Source organism: Channa argus, chromosome 13 (genome assembly GCF_033026475.1).
Source record: "Channa argus isolate prfri chromosome 13, Channa argus male v1.0, whole genome shotgun sequence".
Lineage (NCBI taxonomy): Eukaryota > Metazoa > Chordata > Actinopteri > Anabantiformes > Channidae > Channa > Channa argus.
The window spans coordinates 22,834,989-22,862,019 of record NC_090209.1 but is presented as its reverse complement, the minus strand read 5'-3'; the positions used below and the strand labels follow the sequence as shown (position 1 = coordinate 22,862,019).

At 42.7% G+C, this 27,031-nt stretch overlaps 1 protein-coding gene across 2 annotated transcripts in view; it reads left to right on the top strand.

Annotated features, from left to right (window-relative positions):
• The window catches only part of lamb2l (laminin, beta 2-like), a 42,078-nt gene that overhangs the window by 10,514 nt on the left and 4,533 nt on the right, over positions 1-27,031 (top strand). For both annotated transcript variants that reach the window (XM_067527608.1, XM_067527609.1), the window contains exons 2-28: positions 312-397; positions 7,627-7,796; positions 11,710-11,845; positions 12,812-12,885; positions 13,077-13,265; positions 14,035-14,098; positions 14,535-14,737; positions 14,886-15,006; positions 15,879-16,067; positions 16,348-16,527; positions 16,617-16,729; positions 16,973-17,052; positions 17,169-17,325; positions 18,229-18,369; positions 19,945-20,106; positions 20,180-20,301; positions 21,762-21,882; positions 22,196-22,388; positions 22,522-22,665; positions 23,211-23,442; positions 23,522-23,685; positions 23,844-24,068; positions 24,193-24,407; positions 24,516-24,612; positions 25,213-25,585; positions 25,919-26,103; positions 26,655-26,902. In XM_067527608.1, the coding sequence (XP_067383709.1) occupies positions 352-397; positions 7,627-7,796; positions 11,710-11,845; positions 12,812-12,885; positions 13,077-13,265; positions 14,035-14,098; positions 14,535-14,737; positions 14,886-15,006; positions 15,879-16,067; positions 16,348-16,527; positions 16,617-16,729; positions 16,973-17,052; positions 17,169-17,325; positions 18,229-18,369; positions 19,945-20,106; positions 20,180-20,301; positions 21,762-21,882; positions 22,196-22,388; positions 22,522-22,665; positions 23,211-23,442; positions 23,522-23,685; positions 23,844-24,068; positions 24,193-24,407; positions 24,516-24,612; positions 25,213-25,585; positions 25,919-26,103; positions 26,655-26,902 (4,344 nt within the window). In that variant the 5' untranslated portion in view covers positions 312-351. The remainder of the gene's footprint in view (positions 1-311; positions 398-7,626; positions 7,797-11,709; positions 11,846-12,811; positions 12,886-13,076; positions 13,266-14,034; positions 14,099-14,534; positions 14,738-14,885; positions 15,007-15,878; positions 16,068-16,347; positions 16,528-16,616; positions 16,730-16,972; positions 17,053-17,168; positions 17,326-18,228; positions 18,370-19,944; positions 20,107-20,179; positions 20,302-21,761; positions 21,883-22,195; positions 22,389-22,521; positions 22,666-23,210; positions 23,443-23,521; positions 23,686-23,843; positions 24,069-24,192; positions 24,408-24,515; positions 24,613-25,212; positions 25,586-25,918; positions 26,104-26,654; positions 26,903-27,031) is intronic.

The window sequence follows — 27,031 nt, the reverse complement described above, 5'->3', positions numbered from 1 at the left end:
CAGCCCTGGCTGTGACAGGATTTCTATCATTAGTCCTTTATTTCAATTTCTCTGTTGTTTTCTCTTCCTCTAAGTATTTTCATTGGTCTCAGAGGTCCCCTGTGTGAGCTGGACGCATATCTGTCTGTCCTCTTCAATGTGTTTGTGAAGCCAAAGTGTACAATATGTCCATATGTACTCCAGCAGCAGGGTTATTTGTGAGGATGTTCTGCGCAATGTCAGTTAACTGTGAACTCGTTTTCTCTAATGAGGCCTATCTCGATAATTTACTGATTTCATTCTCACAGCATATTTTTGTTTGTGTGTTGCAGCCAGGGAGACAGCTTGGTGTCCCTGCACACAGGCATCCTGATGCCCATCATGGCTGCGTATCTGTACCTGAGCCTCGTCATTCTGGGTGAGTAGAGGTTATAGATCAGGTTCTTGTCAGGCTATGGCTCCTTGTAACCAGTGTGATGAAGCATGATCACTTGAAATCTCTGTAACGCAATTGAACAGCAGGGTGTGAGCGAGCGTTCATCCCTCAGGAATCAAAACCTTTTGGTTCATTTTCCCTTGGCAAGTTTCCCCTTTTACAGGTGCTTCTGGTGGTAGAGCACGTGTTGGATATTTGATAGGGATGTAGCAGTTCTGCAACAAAGTGTTTATTATTGCTATTATTTTATTATTAAGGTTTCATGACGTTTTCGCGTAACGTTTGTCCGAGGGGTCAGCTACACACGAGCTTTAAGGCCTGGATTTTGCAGCACTTGCAGTCTGTCAAGCAACTTTATTATTATTAGACCAATGCATTTCTATTAGAGCTACACAGTGAAGAACATGTAAATAGAGTGAAAAAAAAGAACCCCACTAGCTGTAGTTAATCACGATTGCTAACAGGAAGTGAAAAGGACCTTGTGCTTGGCAAATTGAAAGACACATCCGACCTTTCAGCAGCAGAGAATTAATAAACTGCGTGTAGTTTTGACCCTGGATATGGGATTTCTTTAATTAACAATATATGTAGGGAGGCAATGTGAACTTTTTGGCAGGTGCACTTCATTGACATTTTCTTTGAGTTTGTTGCTCATCCAGTCACACTGTGGCACGATAGATGCCTCAATCCAGCACCTTAAGAATCCTCTCTTTACCAAAAGTCTCTGACTTTTTTTTTTGGTGCAAATATATTAAAAACAACTAATGGGCAGTAATGATATTATCATAGCAAGATATTTCTTAATAAAAAGTGACAATATGAAAAGTATAGTGTAATATCAAGTAACTGGATCGTAGATTTTTTTCTTGTTCTACATATTCTATCTTTACACGGCTTGTAGTATGTGTACACTAATTATTATTCTTGCAAACAACCACCATGGGGGAAAAAAATCTATTCGTGTTGGGTCTGCAAATGTTATTACACACACACACACAAACACACAGCACAAAATGAGGTAGTGACGTCTGACAACACATGCCAGCAGGAAGAAGAAGCTCCTTTGTTTGTTGCTTTGGCTGAACAACAAGAAAAAAAAGAAAGAATATTGGTCTTTAGTGGTGTTAAAATTAGTGCATGAAATAAGTGCATGTATGAACAGTTGGTGCAGATGATTCAGAAAACACAAATACATCTTAAAAATATTTGGGTAGTTTTTGAAGAGCAGAACCCAATTAAAAAAAGAACATAAGCTGGGCCTTTAATGTATGTGACAATCAGAATCATTTTGTCCGAAACTTACACTTTGTGTGTGTATTTGTCTTTGTGAAGTTGCATATGCACATAGTTGCCACATCAGGGCTGATGGTGATGACCCACAGAATTATCTCTAATATACGTTGATTCTTATTTTTACCTTTTTTGTTTGATGGCGATTTAGTTTTGTCTGTTTTTATCTAAAAGCCTAACTAAGGACGGGGGCTGCAAATTAGCTTTTGCCACATGCCCTAATGTCTAAACACGCAACTGGTTGCTTCAGTGTGGCTACTTTTAGTTGTATTGTCCCTGTAAAAATAAGTAATTAAAATAAGCAACTTTTAGTCTAAGGTGGCAGGCACTGTTGGTACACACACTGAAACGTTATCCCACTAGCACCAGTAAATGTGGGGTGTAATTTTCCATTTGCTGCTCTGTGCATCAGCTTTCTACCAGCAGAACTGCACCATCCAGGTCACGATGTTCAGTCTCATGTGGTCGTGCGAACCGAGGTCTATTAGTCAGTCTGTAGGATTTGGAGACAGATCGTCGGGTATTTGTGGAATGTGTAGTAAACGATGGGCTAGTGACAACAGCACTGGGCCACACACACACACACACAGAAACACAAAAGTACATGGTGCTTTGTGTAACTAGTAGGACTGGTTCCCTTTTGAACGATGTTCTTGTGTCTTCTGACGTTTAGATGGATTGCAGTGTCTATCATACAGGGACAGTTGTAGCTCAGTTTGTAGCTGCATGGTCAGTGGTTTGATCCCTGGTTTCATGTTGAAATGTCCTTCGGGCAAGATAGTGAACCCCAAGTCAAGGTTAGTAGTAGATGTTGATGAATGAATTTAAAAAAGGGATTGAACATCTCAGCAGCAAATGAAAGCCGTATTCACTACAGGCAGATGACCCGTGTCAAACCTGTTATCTTTCGAGTTTCTCCAATTAAGGCAAACAAAACATCATGTACTGGTTATATGTTTGCTATAATTCTACAGCCTTAATTACAGACTCATGTCGGGGTTCTCACTCTGTCCCCAAACAGTACTATAATGAAGGACTCTCAGGCACACGAGCTTCTACGGTGAATGGTTTGGAGCAGTCCTTCTACAGATACGTCGGTGAATGTGGAAAAATATCAAGTGTAGAATTTCGTTTCCGCTAATTGACAGTTCTAAAAAAGAAATAATTAACCGGATTTAATTAGAGTGTGGAATCACAGCAGAGACTGAGAGCAGCAGGTTGGCGCACTGATGAATGTGAGCTGCAGAAATCTGCTTGTACCATGTGAGCTGCGGCGGTAAGCTGCACGTAATTCCACTGCCCATTTTTTTCAAATTAGACTTTTCAAATATGCAGACACGTAGCAAGTTTAAATGCACCTTTTAACGTGTACAGTATAGTTTGCAGGCTGGCATGCAGGCGCAGGTCAGTACTGGTGTCGGCTTGTTCCCTGAGCTGCTCCTCACTGTTCAACATTTCAAAAGAAAGGGAAAAAAAAGCACTTAGGCTTCAGAAATCTAGTTTTTAACTGCTGTGAAACGGCAACTATAAAGTAAATAGTCAAAGGTGTAACAGGGTGTAGCGTGCAGTATTTGATGTTACATTAACCGGTTAGAAAAGTGAAAAGAGAAAATAAAAAAAGCGGCAGGGAAAGAAAAGAAGGCATGTGAACTTTTTTTGTTTACACTCCTTCCCACTGCTATCGCAAACGTTGCATCAATATTGGCGCATAAACGTAGGGCGGGGGGGGGGGGGGGGGGGGGAACGTTGTACACGGCAACAAGGTCCTGTTGATTAGCTTCTAGTAGTAAGATCCTGTTGTAGTTTGTGTGTGTGTACATGCAGACGTCTCGCATCGTGTTGCCCAAACTAACACCTTGAAGCTTTTCTCTGACGAATAGCATTTTCCTCTCTGAGCCTGCGTTCCTGCCATACTTATGTAGTCCATCCTGTAGGAGATTGGATGCTGCAGGCTGTGTTTACCTGTGCATCTCCCCCTTCGCGTGTCTGCTTCATGGGCATGTGTGTGTGTAGGTTATTTCAGTGCCACGTGTTGCTGTAATTACATGCTGGCTAACTACAGTAGCTGATGTCAAAACAACATCTGTACTGGCTTTTACTTTAAGTCACACTTCTGCATTGTGGCTTTTTTTTTTTTTTAATTCAGGATCCTTGTGCAACATCTAACTCCTTTTGTGTTCTTTGTCTCAAAAAGAGGTGAGCAAATTTCCATTGTGGCTCTTCCCCACGTCATTCTTTCAATTCAAATTGCCTTTTGTTTTGATTTTTAGTAAGTGATGCAAAGTATTGGAAAGGTTTTCGCTTGTTGTGAAAGATATTTGGACAGAATCGCACAAGTATGCATGAAATTTGAATTGCACAGTGATATAGTTTCCAATAAATTCCAATAAAGTCACAGATGCGAACGGGACATTATTATCACTATGCTAGTGCAGGCACCACTGCAACAACACCATGCACACATGCATGTTCTCCATGCTAGTCAGGGCAGGTGAGAAACAAGTAAAGGATATGTTTTCCACATCCCACCCAGAGAGACAGAGGAACACAACTGTCATGTCTTGCAAAGTGAGCCCCCCCCCCTTTTTTTTTCTCCACATGACTGGGAGCCTCTACGTTGGCTTCGCCATTTGATTATCAACACGAACATTACTCTCTTTTTGTTTTGAAACAGTGTGACAGATTTGGGAAAAGCCGTGGCTCCATTCCACACACACGTGGTCTATTTCCAAACACAACCTCAGTCAATAATTAAAACTGCGGGGGAAATTATGACTCAGGGGTATGTGCCCAGGCATACTGTGGCAAGAGGATGTCATAATACATCTTCTGCTGGGTTGAGGTTAGAACTGAACTTATACCTCCAGGCTACAACACAGTGATAAACGGTGATGATACAGGATCAGTGTCATCCCCCCCAAAAATAAGATGCTGGTTAGCAACAAAGATTTGGAGTCACGGATGACGTTAAACTTAAATGGATGACGTGGTGACCTGCTTTCGAAGATTTGCAGAAAGTGCAATTTCGGAAAATAAAGTCCTAAAATATTAAGAATGAACACAGTTTTTGTAATATGACAGTGTCTCGAAGTTTATCCAAGCAAATCTGTGCAAATAAGAGATTTATAACCTTGTGACATTGGAATGCTGCACTGGGTTGCAAAATCGAATTGAGCCACAGCTCAGTGATTTCGATTTAGACTTGATTGAGTCCTGATTGAGTTTGTCATTGTCTTTTACAATTCAAAAGCAAACAATGTGATTTATTATTTATAGAAAAAGGATTTCTGTGCATGCACAGTTCCCTCCAAAAGTATTGGGACAGCAAGGCTAATTTTGATGATGTAGCACCTTCTGTATCAGATCACCCACATTTTTCTCTTCCAAATATACGACAGCTTTTATTACAAAATTAAAATTTGTTTCAAATGCCTCATTTTTATACCTGCAACAGGCCTGTGACTCACCTATAGTGCCAAACAGATGATTTCTTCTTTTCTTCTTTTTTCCAGGCTTTTACTGCAGCCTCCCTCACTTGTTGTTTGTAATAGGAGGTTTCTCCTTTTAATACCACTTGCACGAGGTGAAATGCATGCTCAGTTGGATAAAGATGTGGTGATTGACAGTGTAAAACGTTGTTTTGTTTTTTTTTCTCTCTCATGTCCGTTGTTAGTTGGAAATATGTTTTGGGATAGCTGTCGTGCTGCACAATGAATCAGCTTTAATGCATTTTTCTGCAGGTTTGTGTTCACCTCTGAAACCTCGTAAAACCTTTTCCACGAACACTCGTGGCTCATTTCTGCGCTTTGTTGTTACCAATTCTAAATGTTCTTTCTGCTGCTTCCTGCTGAAAAGTGGCTGTTCCCCTCATGCACTATCAGCCCTGTACTTCTTCTTTGATTCCTGTCCCTTTCAGGGGTCATCACAGCAAATCATGTGCCTCCTTCTAACCCTCTTCTCTCAAACCATTTGACCTCTGTGCTTCTGCTCATAAATCTTCCTTCAAATGGTGGATTGTGATACCTTCACTCTTGCTCTGTGGATAATGATGTCACTTCCTTGCCTGACCTGTTCTGTGGATGTTGGTTTCTTTCTTTCTTTCTCAGGACATTCCACACTGTTCTGATGTCCACATGTGATGTTTCTGCAATGCCTCGTATTGTTTTTCCCTCTTTTCTCATATTGAAAACCCTCTGGTCGTCTGCTGATTATAATTTTTTAAATGACAAATAGAGTCTTCGAAGGTAAAACCTAATTGTTATGGAGGAGCAGTCATGTAGAACGATTTATTGTTTGGAAATCAATCTCACACGACACACATGAGTAACAAGAAACACCTGTCAGTTACATGTTCCAACAGTTTTGGAAGATATCAAATGTGAGTGATCCGATACCAGAAGGTGCTACTTTCTATTGTAGTTACGGTAATAACGTTGAAATATCAGCTGAAATTCGGAACCTTCTTCTTAAACTCAAATGACATCAATGTACAGCAAAAACAAAATGAATTGACCTTGTGGATCCAATACTTTTGGAGGGGACTGTGTTTAATCGGGGCCTCATCCAGAGCAGGTTATTTCACCTGTGAATGAACCTACTGTGCAGTATCACATGTGTAAAGTAAAACCTAACTACAGGCTAGTTATAACCGATGCATATTTTAATTTACCACATTGAGCGTGCAAGCTCTTCTCTTGCATGCACGGTCTTGCATCTGCAGACTAACTTTCATCCTTGAGTTTTAGTATTTACCAGCAAGTTCCCTTTGTGGGTGGGTTTGATCTTTATGTACAGTCCAAAGGTCTGCTTTCTAATCTATTTATGTGTCATTGTTCATACGTGCCATGTTCATGCAGCATGTGCACGTGCCAGTACAGTACACTATTTGGAAACTTGTGTCTAATTATATGCATTTGCTAAACAGCATAATGATGCACTTGGATAATGTCAGAAGCTAAGTGTGTTGTGTACACTGTATTGTCTGACACGGTTATCAGTTAAATTGGTAACAGCGTCAACCAGGCTTTGTTAATGCTTCACAGGAATTCAGAAAATCTGCCCCTGTTAAATCTTTTACTCGAACTGGAGCCACCCACCATAAATCACTTCACCGTTGAATATGATTTAAAAAGGTATCATTCTTGGGTGTGTATCGAACACACGGTGCGAAATTCGACTAATATCAATTCAACTTTATTTATTCAACACACTCCATCTCAAGGCACTTTACAGAATAAAGTCAAGACTATAAAGATGTATAGAGAGAACCCAACAATCCCCCTTTGAACAAGCCCTAGGCAACAATGACAGAATGAAAAACTCCCTTTAACGGAAGAAACCTCCGGCAGAACCTGGCTCAGGCTGGGCGGCCGTCTGCCTTGACCGGTTGGGGTGAGCGGAAAGTGGAGAGAGACAAGAAAAGATCAACAAAAAGCAACAACAAAACATCGGGCAGGTGGGTACAGGTCTATCTGCACACTGGAAAACACACAGTGAAATCTGTGAAATCTGACCATCATACAAGGACAAGGTGCGTTGCCTATGTTGATTTGAGTAGGCTGCAGTAAATGTGTAAAAAAATACTCACTTATCTGCACTATACTCTGTCTTTGTGCGTGGGTTTTACTTTAAAGTACTACTGTGTAGTGTCTGCAAGTATGCTGCATCTTGTAAATGAGGTGCCTTTAGGGCCACTGCAAAGTGTAGGTTATTCGTGTTTTGTTACAACACAGCAGTGTTGAAGGAGTTCAGTGACAGACTGATGATCGATCCAGCCTGAACTGAGCAAATCTGTAAATAACGAATAGACAGAGCGACACAGACTGGAGAATTACAGTCTTTTGGGGGGGGTGGGATAAATTCTATTATTTGAATAATAATTTCCCTCCTTTTTAATCTTCCCTCCACTCCTCTGTTTCCAGCTCTCGGTGCGTTTGCACAGGATCTCCCATCAGGTCCTCACGGCTGCACGGAGGGAAGCTGTTACCCTGCGACGGGAAACCTTCTGATTGGACGGGCTGTCAACCTAAGCGCCACCTCCACGTGCGGCCTGAGAGGACCAGAGCAGTACTGCATCGTCAGCCACCTGCAGGTCGGCCCGCTGTGTGCGGACACAGTTCTATACATTTGTCATGTTCATCTCTCCTGCTTGTTTCATCTGTCTGCACCACACCACACCTCTCAATAGTCGCAACACCCTGTAGCGACTACAAAAGAACCTTTACATCATCTGTTTGCTCTCACTTTCATGCACTGAGCTACATTCATCTTTCAATCTCCACTCTTTCATCTTCATCTGTTCATCTCTTTGTTGGTTTGCAGCCATGTTTCCATGAGCATGGCCCCGAACGCAACCCAGCCTTCCTGTGTGTCAGGCACCAGGTGTAGACACATACACTAGGTCAGCTGCACGCTCACACACATACTGAGCACTTGACCGTGTGTGTTCCGAATTTAAATGTTTTGCTCTCACGTTTCAAATCTTACATTTCATAGTTATCTTGTTTGTTATTTATGAATTCATTTCACATAAGGCACATAAATATTTAGCGTTTCCACAGATCATTTTTTGAGCTACATCTTAACGCAGAGGAAACTTAGAAGTGGCGCCATGTGCAAATCCACTCATCTCACTCTTGTTCTAAGAGCCGGTGTAGGCTTATCACATTTCTGCAATTTTTTTATTTTTTTTTGTGGGAAAAAAAAAAAACAGTAGTAGTTGTAACTGTAGTTGTCATGACAGCTAGTAGCTTCATTTTAAGGCCCCCTTTCCACACCGGCAAAAAAAATTGTGTTCCAGTCTTCCCTTCACCTCCACACTGTGCAGCTCTCCTCGTTCTGTCTGCCCCTGCATGACACAACTCCTGACATGTTGACATTCACCACGTACACAACATGCATTTTCCTGCTTCTACATGTACGTGCCTGCACGCCCTTCACCTCGGGGCAGGAATATTCAGTAGTGTCAACTTCCAGAAAGTATTCACTTAACTTTTTTCCACATTTTGTGATTTTTACAGCCTTGTTTCAAAATGGATTCAATTCATTATTTCCCTCAAAGTTCTGCAAACACAGCCCCATTATGACAACGTGAAAGAAGTTTGTTTTAAATTTTTACAAATTAATTAAAAAAATCAAAATCACATGTACATAAGTATTTACCACCTTTGCTTCGTTGTAGCACTTTTAGCACCAATTAGAGCCTCAAGTCTTTTTGAGTGTGATGCTACAAGCTTGACACACCAATTTTTGGGCAGTTTCCCCCGTTCTTCTTTGCAGTACCTCTCAAGCACCATCAGGTTGGATGGGGAGTGTGGGTGCACAGCCATTTTCAGATCTCTCCAGAGATGTTCAATCGAGTTCGAGTCTGGGCTCTGGCTCGGCCACTCAAGGACATCCAAGCAGTTGTCCCTTTGTTATCTTTGCTGTGTGCTTGGGATTGTTGTCCTGTTGAAAGATGAACCGTTAAACCAGTCTGAGGTCCAGAGCGTTCTGGAGCAGGTTTTCATCAAGGACGTCCATGGACATTGCTGGAGCTCTTTCAGAGTGACCATCAGGTTCTTGGTCAGCTCCCCGCCTAAGGCCCTTCTCTCTCGATCGCTCAGTTTCAGCGGCCCGCTCTAAGAAGACTCCTGGTGGTTCCACACTTCTTCCATTTACGGATGATGGAGGCCACTGTGCTCATTGGGACCTTCAATGCTGCAGAAATGTTTGTGTTCCCTTCCCCAGATCTGTGCCTTGATTTGAGTGTCACCTGCATGGATTTCAAACAAACTTCTTTCATGTTGTCATTTGCCAGATTGCATAGTTGTTATGTAAAGTTTTTACTTGTATCCCAGCAGGAGCACTGCATATATGGGCACGCTATCAAGCCAATTGTACTGTAGACCTCTTAAGGGTCTGTGATGTCGACCCAAATCCGTCTAATAATTGTAATGTGACTCTAGACAAGCTTATGTGTCAAGTGAGGAATGCAAAATGAGAAAAAGCGGTGCAGGGAGAGTAGTGATATTTGCAAGGCAGCGTAATATCATTTTCCGACTGAGGTGAAAAGGAAGCTAAGTGAGGGAGCTGGGCTAAATTTGTATTGTAAAACCTCCATCATAGGGTGACAAAGGCGTATTTTTCAAATCAGCAAAAGACTTACATCAGGGTATTGTTGGAGCAGAAAGCCCTAAAGTTGAGCTGACCAGCCTTGACTAATGGGAGATAAATAGAAGCTTAGAAGAGGGAGGGAGAGTCCTAAAGCCACACAAGTTTACAGCAAGCACCAGCTGGAGATTTGAGGTGTCCTCGGAATAGGAGACGAATGGGAATGTTTTATTCATCATTTATTTATTACAATACCTACCTCACAAAACTGCTTTAAAATACTGAGTCTTACTCTTGGACCTTTTTTATTCCCATACATTCTATAAGGCTGCAGTGAATGAAGTTACACAAAGACTCGCTACTGATGGTGCATTGCGTTAGGATGGACGGGCTACGGAACATGAAGGGAGGGAGGGAAGCATGCATGTAGTTAGTGCACACTCACTTACATGTTCACATTTCCAAGTGGTGGTGTGTGGGCAAATGGTCACACACACACACTCACACACACACACACACCACTCCAGCACACTTTAGCTATTTCTTCCCAGCTCTCAGCTGAGTCTCCTTAACAGGCATGTTGTTGTTAGCAGCTTAATCACCCCTGACAACAACCTAATTAAGAAACGCTGGCCTGGAATCTGCTGTTTCTCTGTGCCAACTTACCCTCATCTCCCTGTTTAACCCACTTTCTCCCCCCTCCTCATCGTTGCCCCCTTAATGGCCCTCTTTCAAATACGCCTCCTTTTTTACCCTCTCTCAGCATCTTCCTCGCTCTTTGTTTTTTTGGTGGCTCCCTTCTTTGTGCTTCACCCCTGCTGTGCTGTTTCAGAACCCTCTTCACTGCAGACTGACTACTCTCACCTGTGCTTCTTCTGTCTGTGACCTACCTTTCCAACATTTCTAGTAGTCCCATTCACCCAAGCTCTAGCTCTTGGCCATTGTCCCCACGTTCTTGTAATTTTCTCATGGTCTCCCTTTAAACTGTTGCAACTCATCTTTTCAGGACTTTCTGGATTTTCACTTTATTTTTAATGTGCCCCTTTTGATCAATCGCAGTGTCTATCGCAGGTCTCTGTAAATTTGTTTTACTGCAATCTTGTTTAAGATTATCGTGTTTGCGTGTGATAGAACTGTAGCTCAAAGGATGTCAGTTAGTTCACCACCTGTTGCAGAATTAAAAATACCGTATCAGCACATTTGATAAAAGCTTGTAAAGATATTCATCGTCTCCATCCATCGATTAATCCTTCTGATTTTGGTGATGTTTTTCATTTTTTGAGTGACATATATTGTCATTGGATGGAATCGATTACGCTGAAATTTGGCACAGCCTAAGCCCTCGCTGTAACCGTGGCCCAAGTGCACCCTCACAGAGCTGAGTGTATCACCACAGCTCTTACAGAAATAATCATGCCATTTAAAACATTTAACTAAATCACTGAAACTGAATTTTATCCCCCAAGACAGATGTAAAAAGGTTCACAAACTGACTTTTTCTTAGTGCGTGGAAGGAGAGGCACAGAAGAGGCAAAGCCGATCCAGTGGAGTGCTGCAACCTTGGTGCCAAAAGCGAGTGCACTCTGTTGCTTGCCTGCTCACTGCAGGTTGCCTGCATGTGCACTTTTGCTTAGTAACATTTAAATCACTTTATTTGGTGAAGGAACACTCATATAAACATCCCCCAAATCACACAAATCCACAGACATTCAGTTTCTAGCATATTGTTAGCAGGCAAGCCATCCATCCATGCTCTGTGGGGCTACTTAGAGACAGACAATCAAAAAAAAACACGACATACCTGCTAATGGCATTTTTTAAAAACTTTACTGTCATCACGACTCCAGTACTTCAGTTGTTCCTTAAGTGTTGCATCTAAAACAAAGTTTTTTTTGTTGTTTTTATCTTGACAGGAGTCGGATAAATGTTTTGAGTGCAACTCCCAGCATCCCTATGACCCTTATCGCCACAGACACAGCCACCGCATCGAAAACGTGATCTACCTCATGGACAGCAATGGAGACAACACCTGGTGGCAATCTGTGAATGGTGTGTGTGTTTGTGTTTTGTGTGTGTGTGCAGGTAATTTCTTCAAACGTACAAAAGAACATGATCAGTGTGTTCGGGTTCATTGCTGCTGTCTTCATACATGTTGTATTCTCCATCTGTTTTTCTTGAATTTGCGACAGTTAAATCCTGATAGAAAGTAACCTACTCCATCACCTCAAAATTGAAAGACACTATGTGTGTCGTAAACCTTACACTGCACATCACCCTGAACACAACATCCCCACTGTGGAACATGGTGGTGGCAGCATCATGTTGCGGGGATGCTTTTCTTCAGCAGGGACAGGGAAGCTGGTCAGAGCTGATGGGAAGATGGATGGAGCCAAATACAGGGACACCTTAGAAGAAAACCTGTTAGGGTCTGCAAAAGACTAGAGACTGTGGAGGAGGTTCACCTTCCAGCAGGACGACAACCCTAAACATACAGCCAGAGCTACAGTTGAACGGTTTAGATCAAAGCATATTCATGTGTTAGAAAGTCCAGACCTAAATCCAATTGGGAATCAGTGACAAGACTTGAAAATTGCTGTTCACAGACGCTCTCCATCCAGTCTGACTGTGCCTGAGCTATTTTCCAAAGAAAAATGGGGAAAAGTTTCAAAGCAGGTAGAGACAAAACCCAAAGACTTACAGCTGCAGCAAAAGGTGGCTCTACAAAGTATTGACTCAGGGGGCTGAATACCAATGCACGCCACATTATTCAGATATTTATTTGTAAAAAAATGTAAAACAATTTTATCATTTTCCCTCTACTTCACAATTATGCACCACTTTCTGTTGGTCCATCACATAAAATCCCAATAAAATACATCTACATTTGTGGTTGTAATGTGACGAAATGTGGAAAAGTTCAAAGGGTATGAATACTATTACAGAAGAAGTGTAGAGGAGGTCTCCTACACTCCCACTTGTTTTGTGTTGTCATGTAATAGATTCTTTCCTTCACAGGTAAGGAGAGTGTCAGTATCAGACTGAACCTGGAAGCTGAATTTCACTTCACACATCTCATCATGAAGTTCAAGGTATGCACACTTTTTTGCCTGTGTGTGTGTGTGTGTGTGTGTGTGTTGTACACTCAGATCTCCATCCACCATTTATCATGCATGAACCCATCACTTGAGCACAAACGTGACTCTGTTTTTCACCCAACGCCATGACATATAAATTAACGCGATGTGCGATATTTATTTACTTATTCATTTTACCCCGGCAGACTTTCCGACCTGCAGCTATGATCATCGAGCGCTCAGCTGACTTTGGCCGCACGTGGCGCCCCTACCGCTACTTCGCCTCAAACTGCACTAAAACCTTCCCCGGCATCCCGTCCAACGGCCTGCACAACATCAACGACATCATCTGCGAGGAACGCTACTCTGACATCGAACCCTCCACCAACGGAGAGGTAAAGCGGGGTTGAAAAGAAACTTGCAGCAGTAATTGTTGAATGATAAAGGTCTTGTCTGTCAGGCTTTCCTGCCTTTTCTTTGGCTTTTTTGACTAAAAGCTCACCAAGTACTTCACATTTAAAAAAAAAAAAACCTCCAAAAAGCTGGAAACGCCCGATTTACATTGGCTGTAACTTAATACAGCTCCGTAATAGTTATTGCTGCATCGCTTCCTGAAAAGGAAATTTGAATCCAGCGCAGGAATGGCAGACAGGGTGGCACCAGTGGCAATGAAAAATACTTTTGTAGCTGTTTGTCTGTTAGTGGGCCCCCAATTTGTGTCTCTCACACCTGGGTGCACATGGGCGTGAGTGTGGTGCTTTTAAAATATTTACAAAATGTGTTTTTTGCAATGCAGAACGAGGAATTAAATTATTCAACACATTCTCTAGACCATAGTTCCATGTTGTACACCGTGTATCTCGGTAAGAAACGTGTCATTTAAAAACTTTTAATAGACGTGAGTGTAAAATATTGTTTAACTTTGAAGAATACTTTGCATGAAAACAACTTGTTGGGTTGAATTCATGTAAATGTGTATTTTAATATTTTAGTTCTTTAAATAAAATTACAGTTTGAGGATGACGACAACAATGACTTTTAGTTGTTCGTAATGTACTTATCGATTAAGTGCATTAGCCGAAGCTTACACATGGTGGGATTTTGCTCCATGTTTGTTGCTTTATTTCTTTGTGGCTAGTTGATACATTTTGTTCTTTATTCAAGGTCATTTATAAAGTTTTGGATCCGGCCATTCATGTGAAAGATCCCTACAGCTTGGACATTCAAGGTCAGCCAAAACTTGCAACTCCTGAAATCTTTTGTCTAACAAAGCATAACATTGATGATATTATAGTCTACACAACAGTCAAATCTCTATTTAAGCCACCACTTTAATTTGTTTTGGATTCTAATGAAACTTTAGGTACAAATGATCAGGATCAAGGTTTTTCCAGCCCTCAGTCGGAATATTGAATGTTAACAGTTCTCCTTTGCTCCTTTGCTCAGCTTGTTTTACATCTATAGTGTTTGAACAGTGTTTGAAGGTTAGATTGTTTTGTAACCTTAATCAAATTAAATATGAACTGAAATAGTGCTTCAAATGAAACTATGGCTTTAATATTTTTTGTAGTGATAAGATACACCAGCTGATGACATTTGTGTTTCATCAGGAAATAGGTAAAGACATAAATCGGAGCTCATCAGTAAGAGTTTCTCTGTTACAGAACTTTTGCGCATCACCAACCTGCGAATCAACTTCACCAAGCTTAACACTCTGGGAGACGACCTGCTGGACCGACGCTCTGATGTCCTGCAGAAATATTACTACGCCATCTATGAGCTGGTGGTCAGAGGGAGCTGTTTCTGTTACGGACATGCCTCAGAGTGCGCCCCAGTTCCAGGGGTCAACATCCGGGAGAACGGCATGGTGAGCGGTAGCCTAACAGCATATCAACGGAACATTGTCCCGGAGGCTGCATTAATTTTCACACGTTGCTTGGGACCAAAAAGAAGTCGATCTTGCAGCATGTGAGAAACGTAAGCTTGTCTAATTTGTGCTTTTTCCGATTGGCCAGATCCACGGCCGCTGTGTGTGCAAACATAATACAGAGGGCTTGAACTGCGAACAGTGCAGAAATTTCCACAACGACCTGCCCTGGAGACCAGCCGAGGCAGACAACCCTCACACCTGTAGAGGTAGAACACACACACACACACACACACACACACACACACACACACACACACACACACAGACACACACACACAGGATGATCAGCTGTGGTGAGACAGACAGTCAAATAAAAGACATGATGATACATGCAAATTAGGCCAAGAACAGTGCCAAGAAAAAAGTCTGTGAATCCTTTGGGATTATCTTTCTGCATTGACCTGATCTTCATCCAAATAACAAGTAGAGACACACTCTGCATGAACAATTATAGTCTTTCATGTCTTTGTTGAACACACACATTAAGAAGGTAAAATGTTATCATTTTTCTTTCACTTCACAAATATGCATCACTTTGTGTTGGTCTATCACATAAACTCCCAATTAAAGTCAGGGCAGGTTTGTGGCTCAAGGGGTATGAATTCTTTTGCATGGCACTGTATTCTCACTTTAACTATTCACAAGCTCAAATGTGAAAGGAAGGAAGCGTTTCTAAGGAAAAGGATAGAATGTACAAGTAGCGTCTGCTGAATAGGAACTATGATAAATGATGGAACGGGATGACGACTGGAGTGAGGGACCATGGTAGAACTGAGTCAAGGCTGCAGTGTGGAACCATGGGCCAGGACAACTGCAATTTGGAGATTGCTTTGGGCAGGCTTTGCTATCGCTCCGTGCACAGCAGACCCTGCCCCTGCCTTATAGAGACAACAGAATGGGGAAAAAGCAAACACAAATAAAGGAGGGTGGGTGGCAGGAGGGTATTTATAGACAATAGACCGGAAAGGTAGTGTTTGAGGTTTAATCTCCATTTTTTGTGGACACCTCTCACAGTCAATGTGGTGTGAATGTAATTAGTTTCTGTTTGTTGTGTTTGTTTCTTTGCTCCTTCCTATAGAGTGTAACTGTAATGGCCACGCCACACAGTGTCACTTCGACATGGCGGTGTATTTGGCCACGGGCAACGCCAGCGGGGGAGTGTGTGATGACTGTCAGCACAATACAATGGGACGCAACTGTGAGATGTGTAAACCTTTCTACTATCAAGACCCCAATAGGGACATCAGAGACCCAAGGGTTTGTGTTGGTGAGTTTCCAGCGATGGTGCACATCACACACCAGCAGTCATCTGCCTCTGAAATGAAACTTTGTTCCCAGTTAGCAAAATGCCAGAAATCCTTGAGTTTGCATTCAAAACATATTGATAATCAATCCCTTTTGAAAAGACTTCTCTACATATATTATGATTACATCATTGCATGTGACAATGTCCTTGATGCATTTTCAAGATGTAACAAAACCACAAATGTACAACCAGGGCATCTCTGCACGTGCACACACATATTAAGTGCCCTCGTGTCTTGTAGTGTGTGACTGTGACCCGGTGGGATCAATGGAGGGGGGAGTGTGCGACAGCCACACTGATCCGGACATGGGGATGATTTCAGGACAGTGTCGCTGCAAAGCCAACGTCAAAGGCATGCGCTGCGACGACTGCAAGGAGGGTTACTACGGTCTCAGCCAGAACGACCCGCTTGGTTGTCAGCGTACGTACAGTATACAGTGTGTTTGTAGGCTGTGTACCTGACGAATTTCTGGAGTTTGGGAACATAAAATATGTGTGTTTTTCCACCAGCGTGCAACTGTGACCCCCGAGGAATCATTTTGATGGGCGCTCCTTGTGATCAGATCAGTGGGGACTGCTCCTGCAAAAGATATGTCACTGGTCGCTACTGCAACCAGTGCCTGGTTAGTACCAACGCTTCTGTTTTCATAATCTGTCCATAAGTGAGTAAAGCTGAGTGTTTCAAAAGGGACCAAGCACATGATCTTAATCCATAGGGTTCAGCAGCGAGAACATTTTTATTCTGGGTATTATAGTAACAAATGTACACAGACCACAGAACTTCAATAGAGTTTAAAACTACACACTGCACGTATGACCGTGCACCTTGGTTTTGAGGATTTGAAGTTTGTTTCTATGCCTGGTAGCCTGAGTACTGGGGCCTCAGTAACGACCTCGCCGGCTGCAGATCGTGTGACTGTGACTTTGGTGGAGCCTACAACAACAGGTAACAACAGGCCTTTTCCCGGGTAACATAAAGAATTCTTTTTCTAACGCTGTACAAAAAGGCAAACATTGTTGTATTTAAGTGTGTGAGTAGTTTGCTGCTTCCTGTTCTTTAAGGTGTACGATGGAAAGTGGCCAGTGTGACTGCAGGAAGCATCTGATTGGTCGACAGTGTTCAGAGGTGCAACCTGGGTACTTCTGTGCTCCCCTGGACTACTACAAATACGAGGCTGAAGAGGCCACTGGACACTCCCCTACTGACCCTGACCTGCCGGTGAGCACAGGGATGATTGATGGGGTTTGGATAGAGCCAGAGCACAAGCTAATGTTCACTTTTCAGCTCCCTCCGTCCTTACATTACCTTTCTATCAGTGTCTCTGTCCTCTACTATCTCTGTCTCCATGCGTCCTCTCATTCTTTCCTCTCATTTTTATTCTGCCCTCTGCCTGCTTCACTTCCCCTTGTCACCCCTCTAGGCAAGCTCAGACAGTCCATGCTTACAACATAACTTCTACAGGAATGTGGGAAAAGAATTTTCTTTGAATTGTTATGAGAGAAAAGGCAGCAGTGTCTTTGGGGCAAAAAAAAAGAAAAGAAAAAAAAAGCACAGAACATGCCGGATGGCAACAAGTCTGCAGACTTTCAAGCTCATGTGCAGCTGAAGTGACCCATAAAACCAGACACTATGACAGATACCAAGCAGCACACACAAAAACACACAGTTGGCAGGTTATTAGATGAACCATTTGTAGCTTAATCTAATAAGGTCTAATGCAACACTATGGCTGTAGATTCTCCCTTTATGAAGGTGACAACGTTCAGTTCATTTTGTTGCATGTGGTTTGTGCTGCTGTGGAACTGCACTGTGTTGGTTTTTTTTTATTATTATTATTTAGCATTGCCCAATTATTACAAATGAGGTGGACATAGGATTCATCCACTTAGGAGTCTTGTTGCAGCATTGTGCACCAGCTGAACGTGAGGGCCAGAGGAGATTGGCTGTAACCCGGATACAGTGAATTACAATTGACCAGCATTGAGGAGGCAGTGAAAACCATCGTCAGGTTGTTGAGAGAAAGGAAACACTTGAGTTTGACTATAACCTCTAACCTGAAACAAACAATGTTTTACTACACGCTATACAACGTGTCTCTCCTCTCCTGTCTTTTCCTCTCAGGGCAAAGTTCGTCCTAATGCAGACAATGAGTGTGTCCAGCACCTCAACAACCAGCTGAGGAGGAACCGGCGTCACCGTCGCATCACCAACTCACAGCAACATCAAGCGGCACTTGCTCGCATCCGGCAGCTTCGACAGACAGTATGATGTTTCCTTTGGTTTATTCATTAATCTGGGGGTTTAACGGGAGCAGATCGTGCAGATGTGGTCGCACATTAAGATGAGAACACGTTCCCAACCGTTTTGTAAATTGCAAGCAACAGTGAGATAAATGGCAATAAATACATTGTATTTATTGAGAGGGTATTTAAAGCATTTTCAGAAGACGTTAGAAGACATTTTTTTTACTGAACAACGGTAAAATTAAATTCTGTAACTGAGTGCAAAACTACATGTGCTGTAGCTGCAGTAGAGTTTTCCAGGATGTTAACGTTTGGATTCAACTAACAGTAATAACCGACCACTTACAAACTGTCTAAAGCTTTGAGGATTGGGGTCATGTGCTGCATGCACCACACGGCAAATTAAGCGTAAAATACCTGGCTGTCAAGTTAATCAAGTCAGTTTTACCTATTCGAGCTGAAAAAAAAAGAGCTATGAATATGGGTCTGTTCCAAAATCTTTCTGCTTTGTTGGATTATCAGCGGAATTAATGGAGGAAATCACTCTCGGCTGGAAGCAACAACTCGCATCTGGAACGTGAAAACCTAAAGCTTTTGTAAAGGGCCAAGACCACATGGCTAATGATATGGAAACCAAACACTAAGAGCTACAGAGTTGCATAATGCAAAACTAGCTGTTTCTATATTGTAACATGACATTAAACCAAACACTTATACTTGCTACTATTTTACTTGTTATTTTTTATCAACATAACCCTGAGATATTACCACACGACCAATCTATTACCCTCCACTACCTTGTTATTTCTTGGGGATGTCCCATTCCTAGATTTGTGTACTTATATTTGTACTTGTAAAACTTTTCCACCTTACGTTAGCAGACGTAGGTGAGACACTGTGGTCTGTCTGTGGTTTGGAGCTATTTTAAAGGACGACTTCACCGATTTTGAGCTTCTTATGGTTCTAGTTTTGACAGTACATGTACATAAATGCCATTAAACTTCTCTGTACTTTTAGCTGAAAAATGCCTCCAGATGACATCACCTGGAGGAACCTTCAGTTCAGATTATGTCATCTTCTTGCTCACACTATGGAGTTTGTAAACATGGTCCACCTGCTGTTCCGGAGCTCCCCCAGATGACATCATCAGAACTCCTAATGATAAAAACTTCTCCTGTTGATGTCATCCGGAGGAGTTTTTCCTCTAGAATTTGACAAATAATTTAATATAGGGAAGTCAGACGAGAATTATATTTGGCAACTAAAACGTTTCCTCAAGTTCGCTTTGTTTTACAAGTTATTTTACCTTTGTATTCCTGTGTACAGAGTACACTTTATATATTTATATTTAAACTTAAAAAAGCAACAATATGTCACGTGATATCAACTTTATAGTTTACATTTTTTATTTTAAATGATTATATGATTAACTGAGTAGCTGTACACTTCATAAAATCAGCTTTATTAGACGTTTCCACAAACTGAAAACAGCTCACGTTCAGTGAAAGTCTGTTCCATAAGAGAAACAACTTGTGTTAGTGGTCATAGCTCAAAGAGAAAGTGAACTCATTGTTCATTTGTCTGTGTCTGTCAGCCGGATGTGAGGACTGTTCACAGAGAGCACAGTCCCAGCCACATGGTCACGTGGACAGGACCTGGTTTTGCCCGTGTCAAGGATGGCGCCGGCTTGGTGTTCACTATCGACAACATCCCTTACGCCATGGAGTATGACATCATGATCCGCTACGAGCCAGAGGTCTGTGCACGAGAACCTACAATATTCATGTAAAAGTTCTTTATCATAAATATCTGTGTGTGTGTGTTTGTAGTCCACAGAGGACTGGGAGGCCATAGTTCGTATTACCTCTGTGCTGCTGCCCTCCAGTCTCCGCTGTGGAAACCTTCTACCAACTGAACAGCTGTACACTGTGACCCTGCCTCACCACAAAAGGTACAACAGTGTGTGTGTGTGTGTGTGTGTGTGTGTGTGTGTGTGTGTACTGCATGTGCAGCCAGTTAGTTTGTTCGAGTCAATAAAGGATTTGTTCCCAGCTTTGTGTTGTTTTGTAGCTCAGGAAAAGTTGCGTCATCGCATTGTTGTCACTTAAACCTGCCCGGGCTTGTGTGTGCTGTGTGAATGCGGCATGTATGTGTATTCTTACTCCACCGTACCCTGCAGTACTTTTACTGTTCACTGATAGGACAGCAAACACACTACAAAGCCTGTGTAAGGCGGCAGCTTTGTTTGCTGAAGTTTAGAGTGCGAAATATCAAAGGAGGTGTTGGAGACTAGCGGAGATACAGCGTCTCTGCCTGATTGGACCGTTCTCAAACACCACACACCTGGATACAGTTTACTGAATCTGTTGGCATGGCTGCAGGATCTTTTTTTCGTTTTTCCTACTATGCAGTCTGACAAGCTCTGTGCCATTTTTCTCATTTGGTCATTGCTGCAAATGACGACAACTGAGGCGCAAAGGAAGCAAATACCTAAGCAAAGGCCTTCAACTCGTCTTTGTTATATAAAATGACACATTTACTAAGACTTAGAGTTATGTTTTAGTTAACATTTTCTTTTTTTTTTGCATTCTTTTATTTCTGAGCTCAAACCACAGTTGCCAAGTAGAACACCAATAACATCAAGGAGAAAATCAATAAAAATCAATAAAAGCATTGAATTACATTCTATTAGCACCATACAAACCTCATGTTGATCTTTTGCAATCGAAGCTTATTGCACTGTTGCAGAGTGAACTCTTTAGACAGGTTATTGCACATTAAATGGTATCAAATCTTCATTTTCCCATAGAGAAATCGCGGCAGCAAAAACATATACCGTACACAGCAGGGATGTACTGTAGGATAATAAACATGGGAAGCCCAGGAGTTATCTTTCAGAATCTGAACTCATCTGGAACTAAGAAGTTAGAACCTGACCGGATCTGGACGTCTCAGCAGACCGTAGCTTTGGCTTCCGCTGTCTTCTGTGGCTGCTCCATCAGCCAAAACCAATTAGCCCCCACCCCTCAAAACAGAGGGGTCGGGGCAGATGGACAGTGGACTGTGTCGTGCCTTGCGAATGAAGGTTAATCTGCAAACAAACAGCAACAACGAAACTTCCTGAAACCAAAACTTTATAAGGAGAATAGAAATAAATTAGAAAGGTCATTAAGCACAGGAGAGATTGCTCAGTAATAGTGTGACTATTTATTATTAAAGCATGAAATTAAATATACATATACGTTATTTTACACATGTATTTTATTTTAGTCAACTTTTTGTTTAGTTTTAATAAATCAAAAAGCATCGTTACTACATCTTATTGCAACACTGGAAAAAGGAGGTGCAATATGGAAACTAGCGAGGGTGTACATATTTGTAAATGCCTCTGTATGTATGGCCTCTTTCTAGATACGTCCTGATGCCCAGACCGTTTTGTTTCGAGCCCAGCAATCAATACGTGGTTGCAATCAGGTTCCAGCGTCACGGAGTCTCGCACCGTCACCTTACTGCCTTCATTCTTATGGACTCGGTGAGACAGTCACCCAAACACCTTCATCATTGTGCTTGAACTCATCACTTGAAAAGACAAAAAGAACATTTGCATGCTGCTTAGGGTTTCACAGTGTGAGTGTTCCCTCTAGTGGTGAGTTTACCACACATAAAATCCCAATGAAATACATTTACATTTGTGGTTGTAACGTGAAATATAATTTCAAGGGGTACGAATACTTCTGCAAGGCACTGTAAGGAAATAATGTTTATTTATATTCAAAGCTGTGACTATAATCCTACAGTGCATTATTTTATGTCAGCTGTTGTTTTTGTTTTTTTTACCCCAATAGCTGGTTCTCATCCCTAAGTACACTGAGCTTCCAGGTTTCCGAGGTAACGATCCAGAGGCAGAGCATCATCGCGAGGAGATGATTCACTACATGTGTATGGATTCGTTCATGATCACGCCGATGCCCCTCCTGGCTGAGATGTGCGCCAAACTCATCTGTAGTATTTCATCCATCATTCACGATGGTGCTCTACGTGAGTAGAAACAGAAACACACAACACGGGCAGATCGAGAGGATGTGGGTTCAGTTCCACAGGAAGTTTCAGATGCGCTGTTGGTTTTTCATCGATAATAATTTGTTTTTTATCTTGAATCTGTTGCATCCAGCCTGTAAGTGCAACCCTCAGGGTTCCCTCAGTGGTGAGTGTGAAAAGGTCGGAGGTCAGTGTCGATGTAAACCTAATGTGATGGGTCGATACTGTGATCAATGCGCCCCAGGGACCTACGGCTTTGGAGTCAGTGGCTGCACTGGTGAGTCTCCTTTTCACAGACCTCAGCATATTTCAGCCTACAAGCCACATGAATACACTGAACATGACGGCTGCTCCTTCTTTAGTCTTTAGATTTTTTTCTATTCCTTTTAGCTTCTTATTCTTTTGAATGAGACTTTTCCACAAATGGAGCATAGCAATTGTAGGAGTGTTGATTATGCAAATGTACATACAAATGTTCACAAACACACACCTCCTTGATGAATAGAGGTTTTTATCGGCCTCAAACAAGCAATTCATAAAAATGTGAGTTTGTGCAATTGTGTGAGTTAAATAAATCTCAATCCAACCAAACAAACCCCAGAGAGAAAAGTCAGAGATATTCAGAACAAGAATATGTAAATGTACTACTTTCATGACTATTTTAGTCCCTGATACTGTGGTAAACTTCTAATACAGTTCTCTGTAAGAATAAATCGCCCACTTTTCCGTTTCACAAAAAATAAGTAATTTATAGAAAAGGACACTTTAACAACATCTGATACAGGTAGGATGTTAAAGGTTCCAATTCCTTCTCCCATCCAGCCTGCGACTGCCACTCAGAGGGTTCGTTGAGCCACCAGTGTGACCCAGTTACAGGCCAGTGCCACTGCAGGCAAGGTGCCACTGGGCGCAAGTGCTCAGACTGCCAACCGGGCCAGTGGGGTTTCCCCAGCTGCAGCCCGTGTCAGTGTAACGGCCATGCAGACCTCTGTGACCCCCACACCGGAGAGTGTATGAACTGCAGAGACTACACAGCAGGACACTTCTGTGAAAGGTAAAGGTTCGCTCGCTGTCAGACTTTGTCCCTTCCCTCCAAACTGTGGCTGAACGTCTCTCTCGTTTTTTTCTCGCAGATGTATAGATGGATTTTTTGGGAACCCGGTGCTCGGCTCGGGGGAGCACTGTCGGCCATGTCCCTGCCCTGGTAACCCTGGCTCAGGTCACTTTAACGGGCACTCATGCCAAGCTGACCACAGCTCTGACCAGATCATCTGTAACTGCAGACAAGGCTACAGTGGTGAGCTATCATGCTACAGCCATATACAGTCATGGGTCAAAGTGGCAGGAGCCCCGACTCATTCTGGGATGAACAAATCAATATCCAGCACTAAGTCCGAGCAAAAAGCTGCTCACAAAGGTGACTGTCAGCCATGTTTTGCCCTTTTTCTGTCCTAGGGTACCGCTGCGACCTGTGTGCCCCTGGTTATTATGGTAACCCAGAGCAACCTGGTGGGCATTGCCTGCCTTGTGAGTGCAATGGCAACATCGACACCCAGGACCCTGAGTCATGTGACCCAAGGACCGGGCAGTGCCTCAAATGTCTGTACCACACTGATGGCCCGTCTTGTGCCCGCTGCCAACTCGGTTACTACGGCAATGCTTTGGCTCATGATTGCAGACGTGAGTGATGACGGCAGATATCAAACTACTACAAATTCTGTCAAATCTATGTAATTTTCACTGTAGACGGTTGCTGTCGTCTCTCTGTCTGTGCACGTGTGTGAATATACCTTTCTGTTATCAGGTTGTACCTGTGTGACTGCTGGCACCATCCCCTCTGTTTGCAGTAATGGACAGTGTCACTGTGACCTGCAAACTGGAGCCTGCCGTTGCAGGGAGAACGTGTCCGGCCACAACTGTGATCAATGTGCTCCCAACCACTGGAACTACGGCCAGGACCGAGGCTGTGAGGACTGTAACTGCGACCCACAGCACTCACTGGGATCTCACTGCAACATGGTGAGGAAGCATGAAGGCCTCGATTGGCCAGTAAAAAGTAAATGCAAAAGTGAACTCAGATAAAAAGTTTGAGTTATCCTCTGTTATGACATACGGTATCTTCTACAGTTCACAGGCCAGTGCCACTGTCAGTCAGGCTTTGGAGGTAAACAATGCACTGAGTGTGAGCAGTTCCACTGGGGGGACCCCCGGGTGCAGTGTCAAGGTAAGTCGTCTTTGTGGAGAGTTGCAGTCTGCTTATCACTTTAATGTTTGCATGGGCATTTTGTATTTTACTTGATTTACTATTGTATCTGAGATGACTCTGTGGCACTAGGCCAAGCTTGATTTTTCTCCCTTCTCAGTTTTCACAAAGAACCGAATTAAAAAAAACTATTCATTTCAGACGTAGAACATTCTTCATCCCGTTTGCTATATTTACCGCAGCCATGAAGAACATAGCACACTGACTTATCAAGTCGTGCTGAAAAGTCAGTTCATCCACTTGATTTTTGAAAGTAGCCTGACCTTCAAAAATAGAAATTTCAAAAACAAGAACAGGTTATAAAAGTCTTATAAGCACATATGGAGCTAACCGGAACTAACATGCAGTCATTGACACAGTCACAGTCTTCATACTATTATAAAGCAGTATCAGAGAAAATACGTCAGTGCAACCTGGAGAGAGAAGCACTGAACAGAATAAAAAAAAAAAAAAAACTATCCTCCTTACTGCAATTTGCATTTGGCATTAAAGAAGTTCTCCGTCTATTTTTTACAACCGGTTTATCAATGTCTTTTGTCTCTCCTCCCTCTGTGCCCTCAGAGTGTAACTGTCACCCGCTGGGCTCAGAAGTGGCCCAGTGTGACAGAGCAACTGGAGCATGTGTGTGTCGAGAGGGAGCAACAGGAAAACACTGCGATGAATGTGCTCGGGGGTTCGCCGGCGTCTTCCCCAACTGTGTCCAGTGCCACCCGTGCTTCCAGCTGTGGGACGATGTGGTGTGCCAGATCAAAAGAGACCTGGACCACATCCGCTATACGGTGCAAAAGATTCTGGAGAGTGGGGTCACGCCCGGAGTGGAGGACTCGCGCATCAGAGAGCTGGAGAGGAAGCTGCAACAGGTGCAGGATCTGATTAGCAAAAAGCAAAGTGATGGGATATACCAGCTGATTGGACAGAGCATCGATGACCTCAGGTGAGGATGCCGTCCTGTATTTGGATTCTGATTCTCTATGTTCTTTAGGGTCCTGGTGGCTCGGTGGTAGAGCATTGGGTTGGGATGAAGAAGGCCACGGATACGAATCCCAGTCCACCAGGTGTGGCTCCACCCAGCCACCAAGGGTGACCGTCGTTCCGGTCCCGAGCTCAGATAAAAATAGGCGGGTTTGCGGCAGGAAGGGCGTCCGGCGTAAAAAACTCAATGTGCAGAACGCATTCTGCTGTGGCGACCCCTGACGGGACAAGCCGAAGGCCGTGGACCTCATTCCTTAATTTCTTTACCCGCCGCTAACTGGTTAATGTTTTCCAGGGCTGAGATTGCTGTAAGCGACGGGCGCCTGATGGGCATCGCCCAAGAGCTGAATGCAACAGCAGAAAAGGAACACACACTGACTCGCACTTTGAATGACCTGGAGAGAGAGCTGAGGCACATCAACGCCACCGTGGCTCAAAAACAACGCCTGCTGGATGAATATCACGCCGCTGGGTTTTCAGGTAGTCAATTCAGTAAAAATTACAAAAATATCAGTACAGACACAGGGTAAGCAAACATTTAAATGTTATACAGGGGTGGAAAGTAACTAAGTACATCTACAGTACTAGAGTACAGTAGAGTCATTCAAGTACTTGAGTGTTTCCAGGGTATGTTATCCTTCTTTTTACACCACTACATGTATTTTACATGTTTTGTTAGTTGACAGATGCAAATACTTAATACAAACTTGATGTTTTATTATGGATAAACAGCCTTGCAACCAGTGCATGAGGTGGTTAAAGCAGCTTTACCGTAATAGCAGCTCTTTTATCTCTTTCCTTTAATTCTATTTCTATTCTAAATTATTGTGGTACTTTTACTTGTAACGGGGCACTTTTTGGGATAATACATGCGCTTTTATTGGAGTCTTGAGTTTGTATACTTCTGCCACATCTGAGGCTACACTATGTGTTATTCAAATTATCTTGTCTGGAAACAAATGAATAAAGAGCAGACAATTAGTCGTCATCCATGACTTTCTAACTCCAACACCTGCTCCTGATTCTCACAGATCAGTTTGAGAAAGTGAAGAAGTACTATCAGGAGTCAGTGGAGGCGGAGGAGAAATGCAACTCCTCCGTGTCAGGTCCTGCCAGTCCAGTGGAACAATCCAGTGAAACCCGCGGTCTTACTGAAAACCTGTTGGAGGCCAGAAAGGACCAGTTTCTCCGTGATCTGGCTGCAAAAAACAAATCCTTATCAGATCTGCAGCAGAAGGCCCACGACCTGGATAAGACGGTCCATCAACTCAGTCATAAGGTGAGATTTATTTATAATTTAATTAATTTATTCCTGTTTGCTAAAAAAAAAATCCATAAAAGTCTGATCAGCTTTTTGCATGTGTCATCTGTCTGTTCAACTGATAATTTAATAAATATTGTTATACAA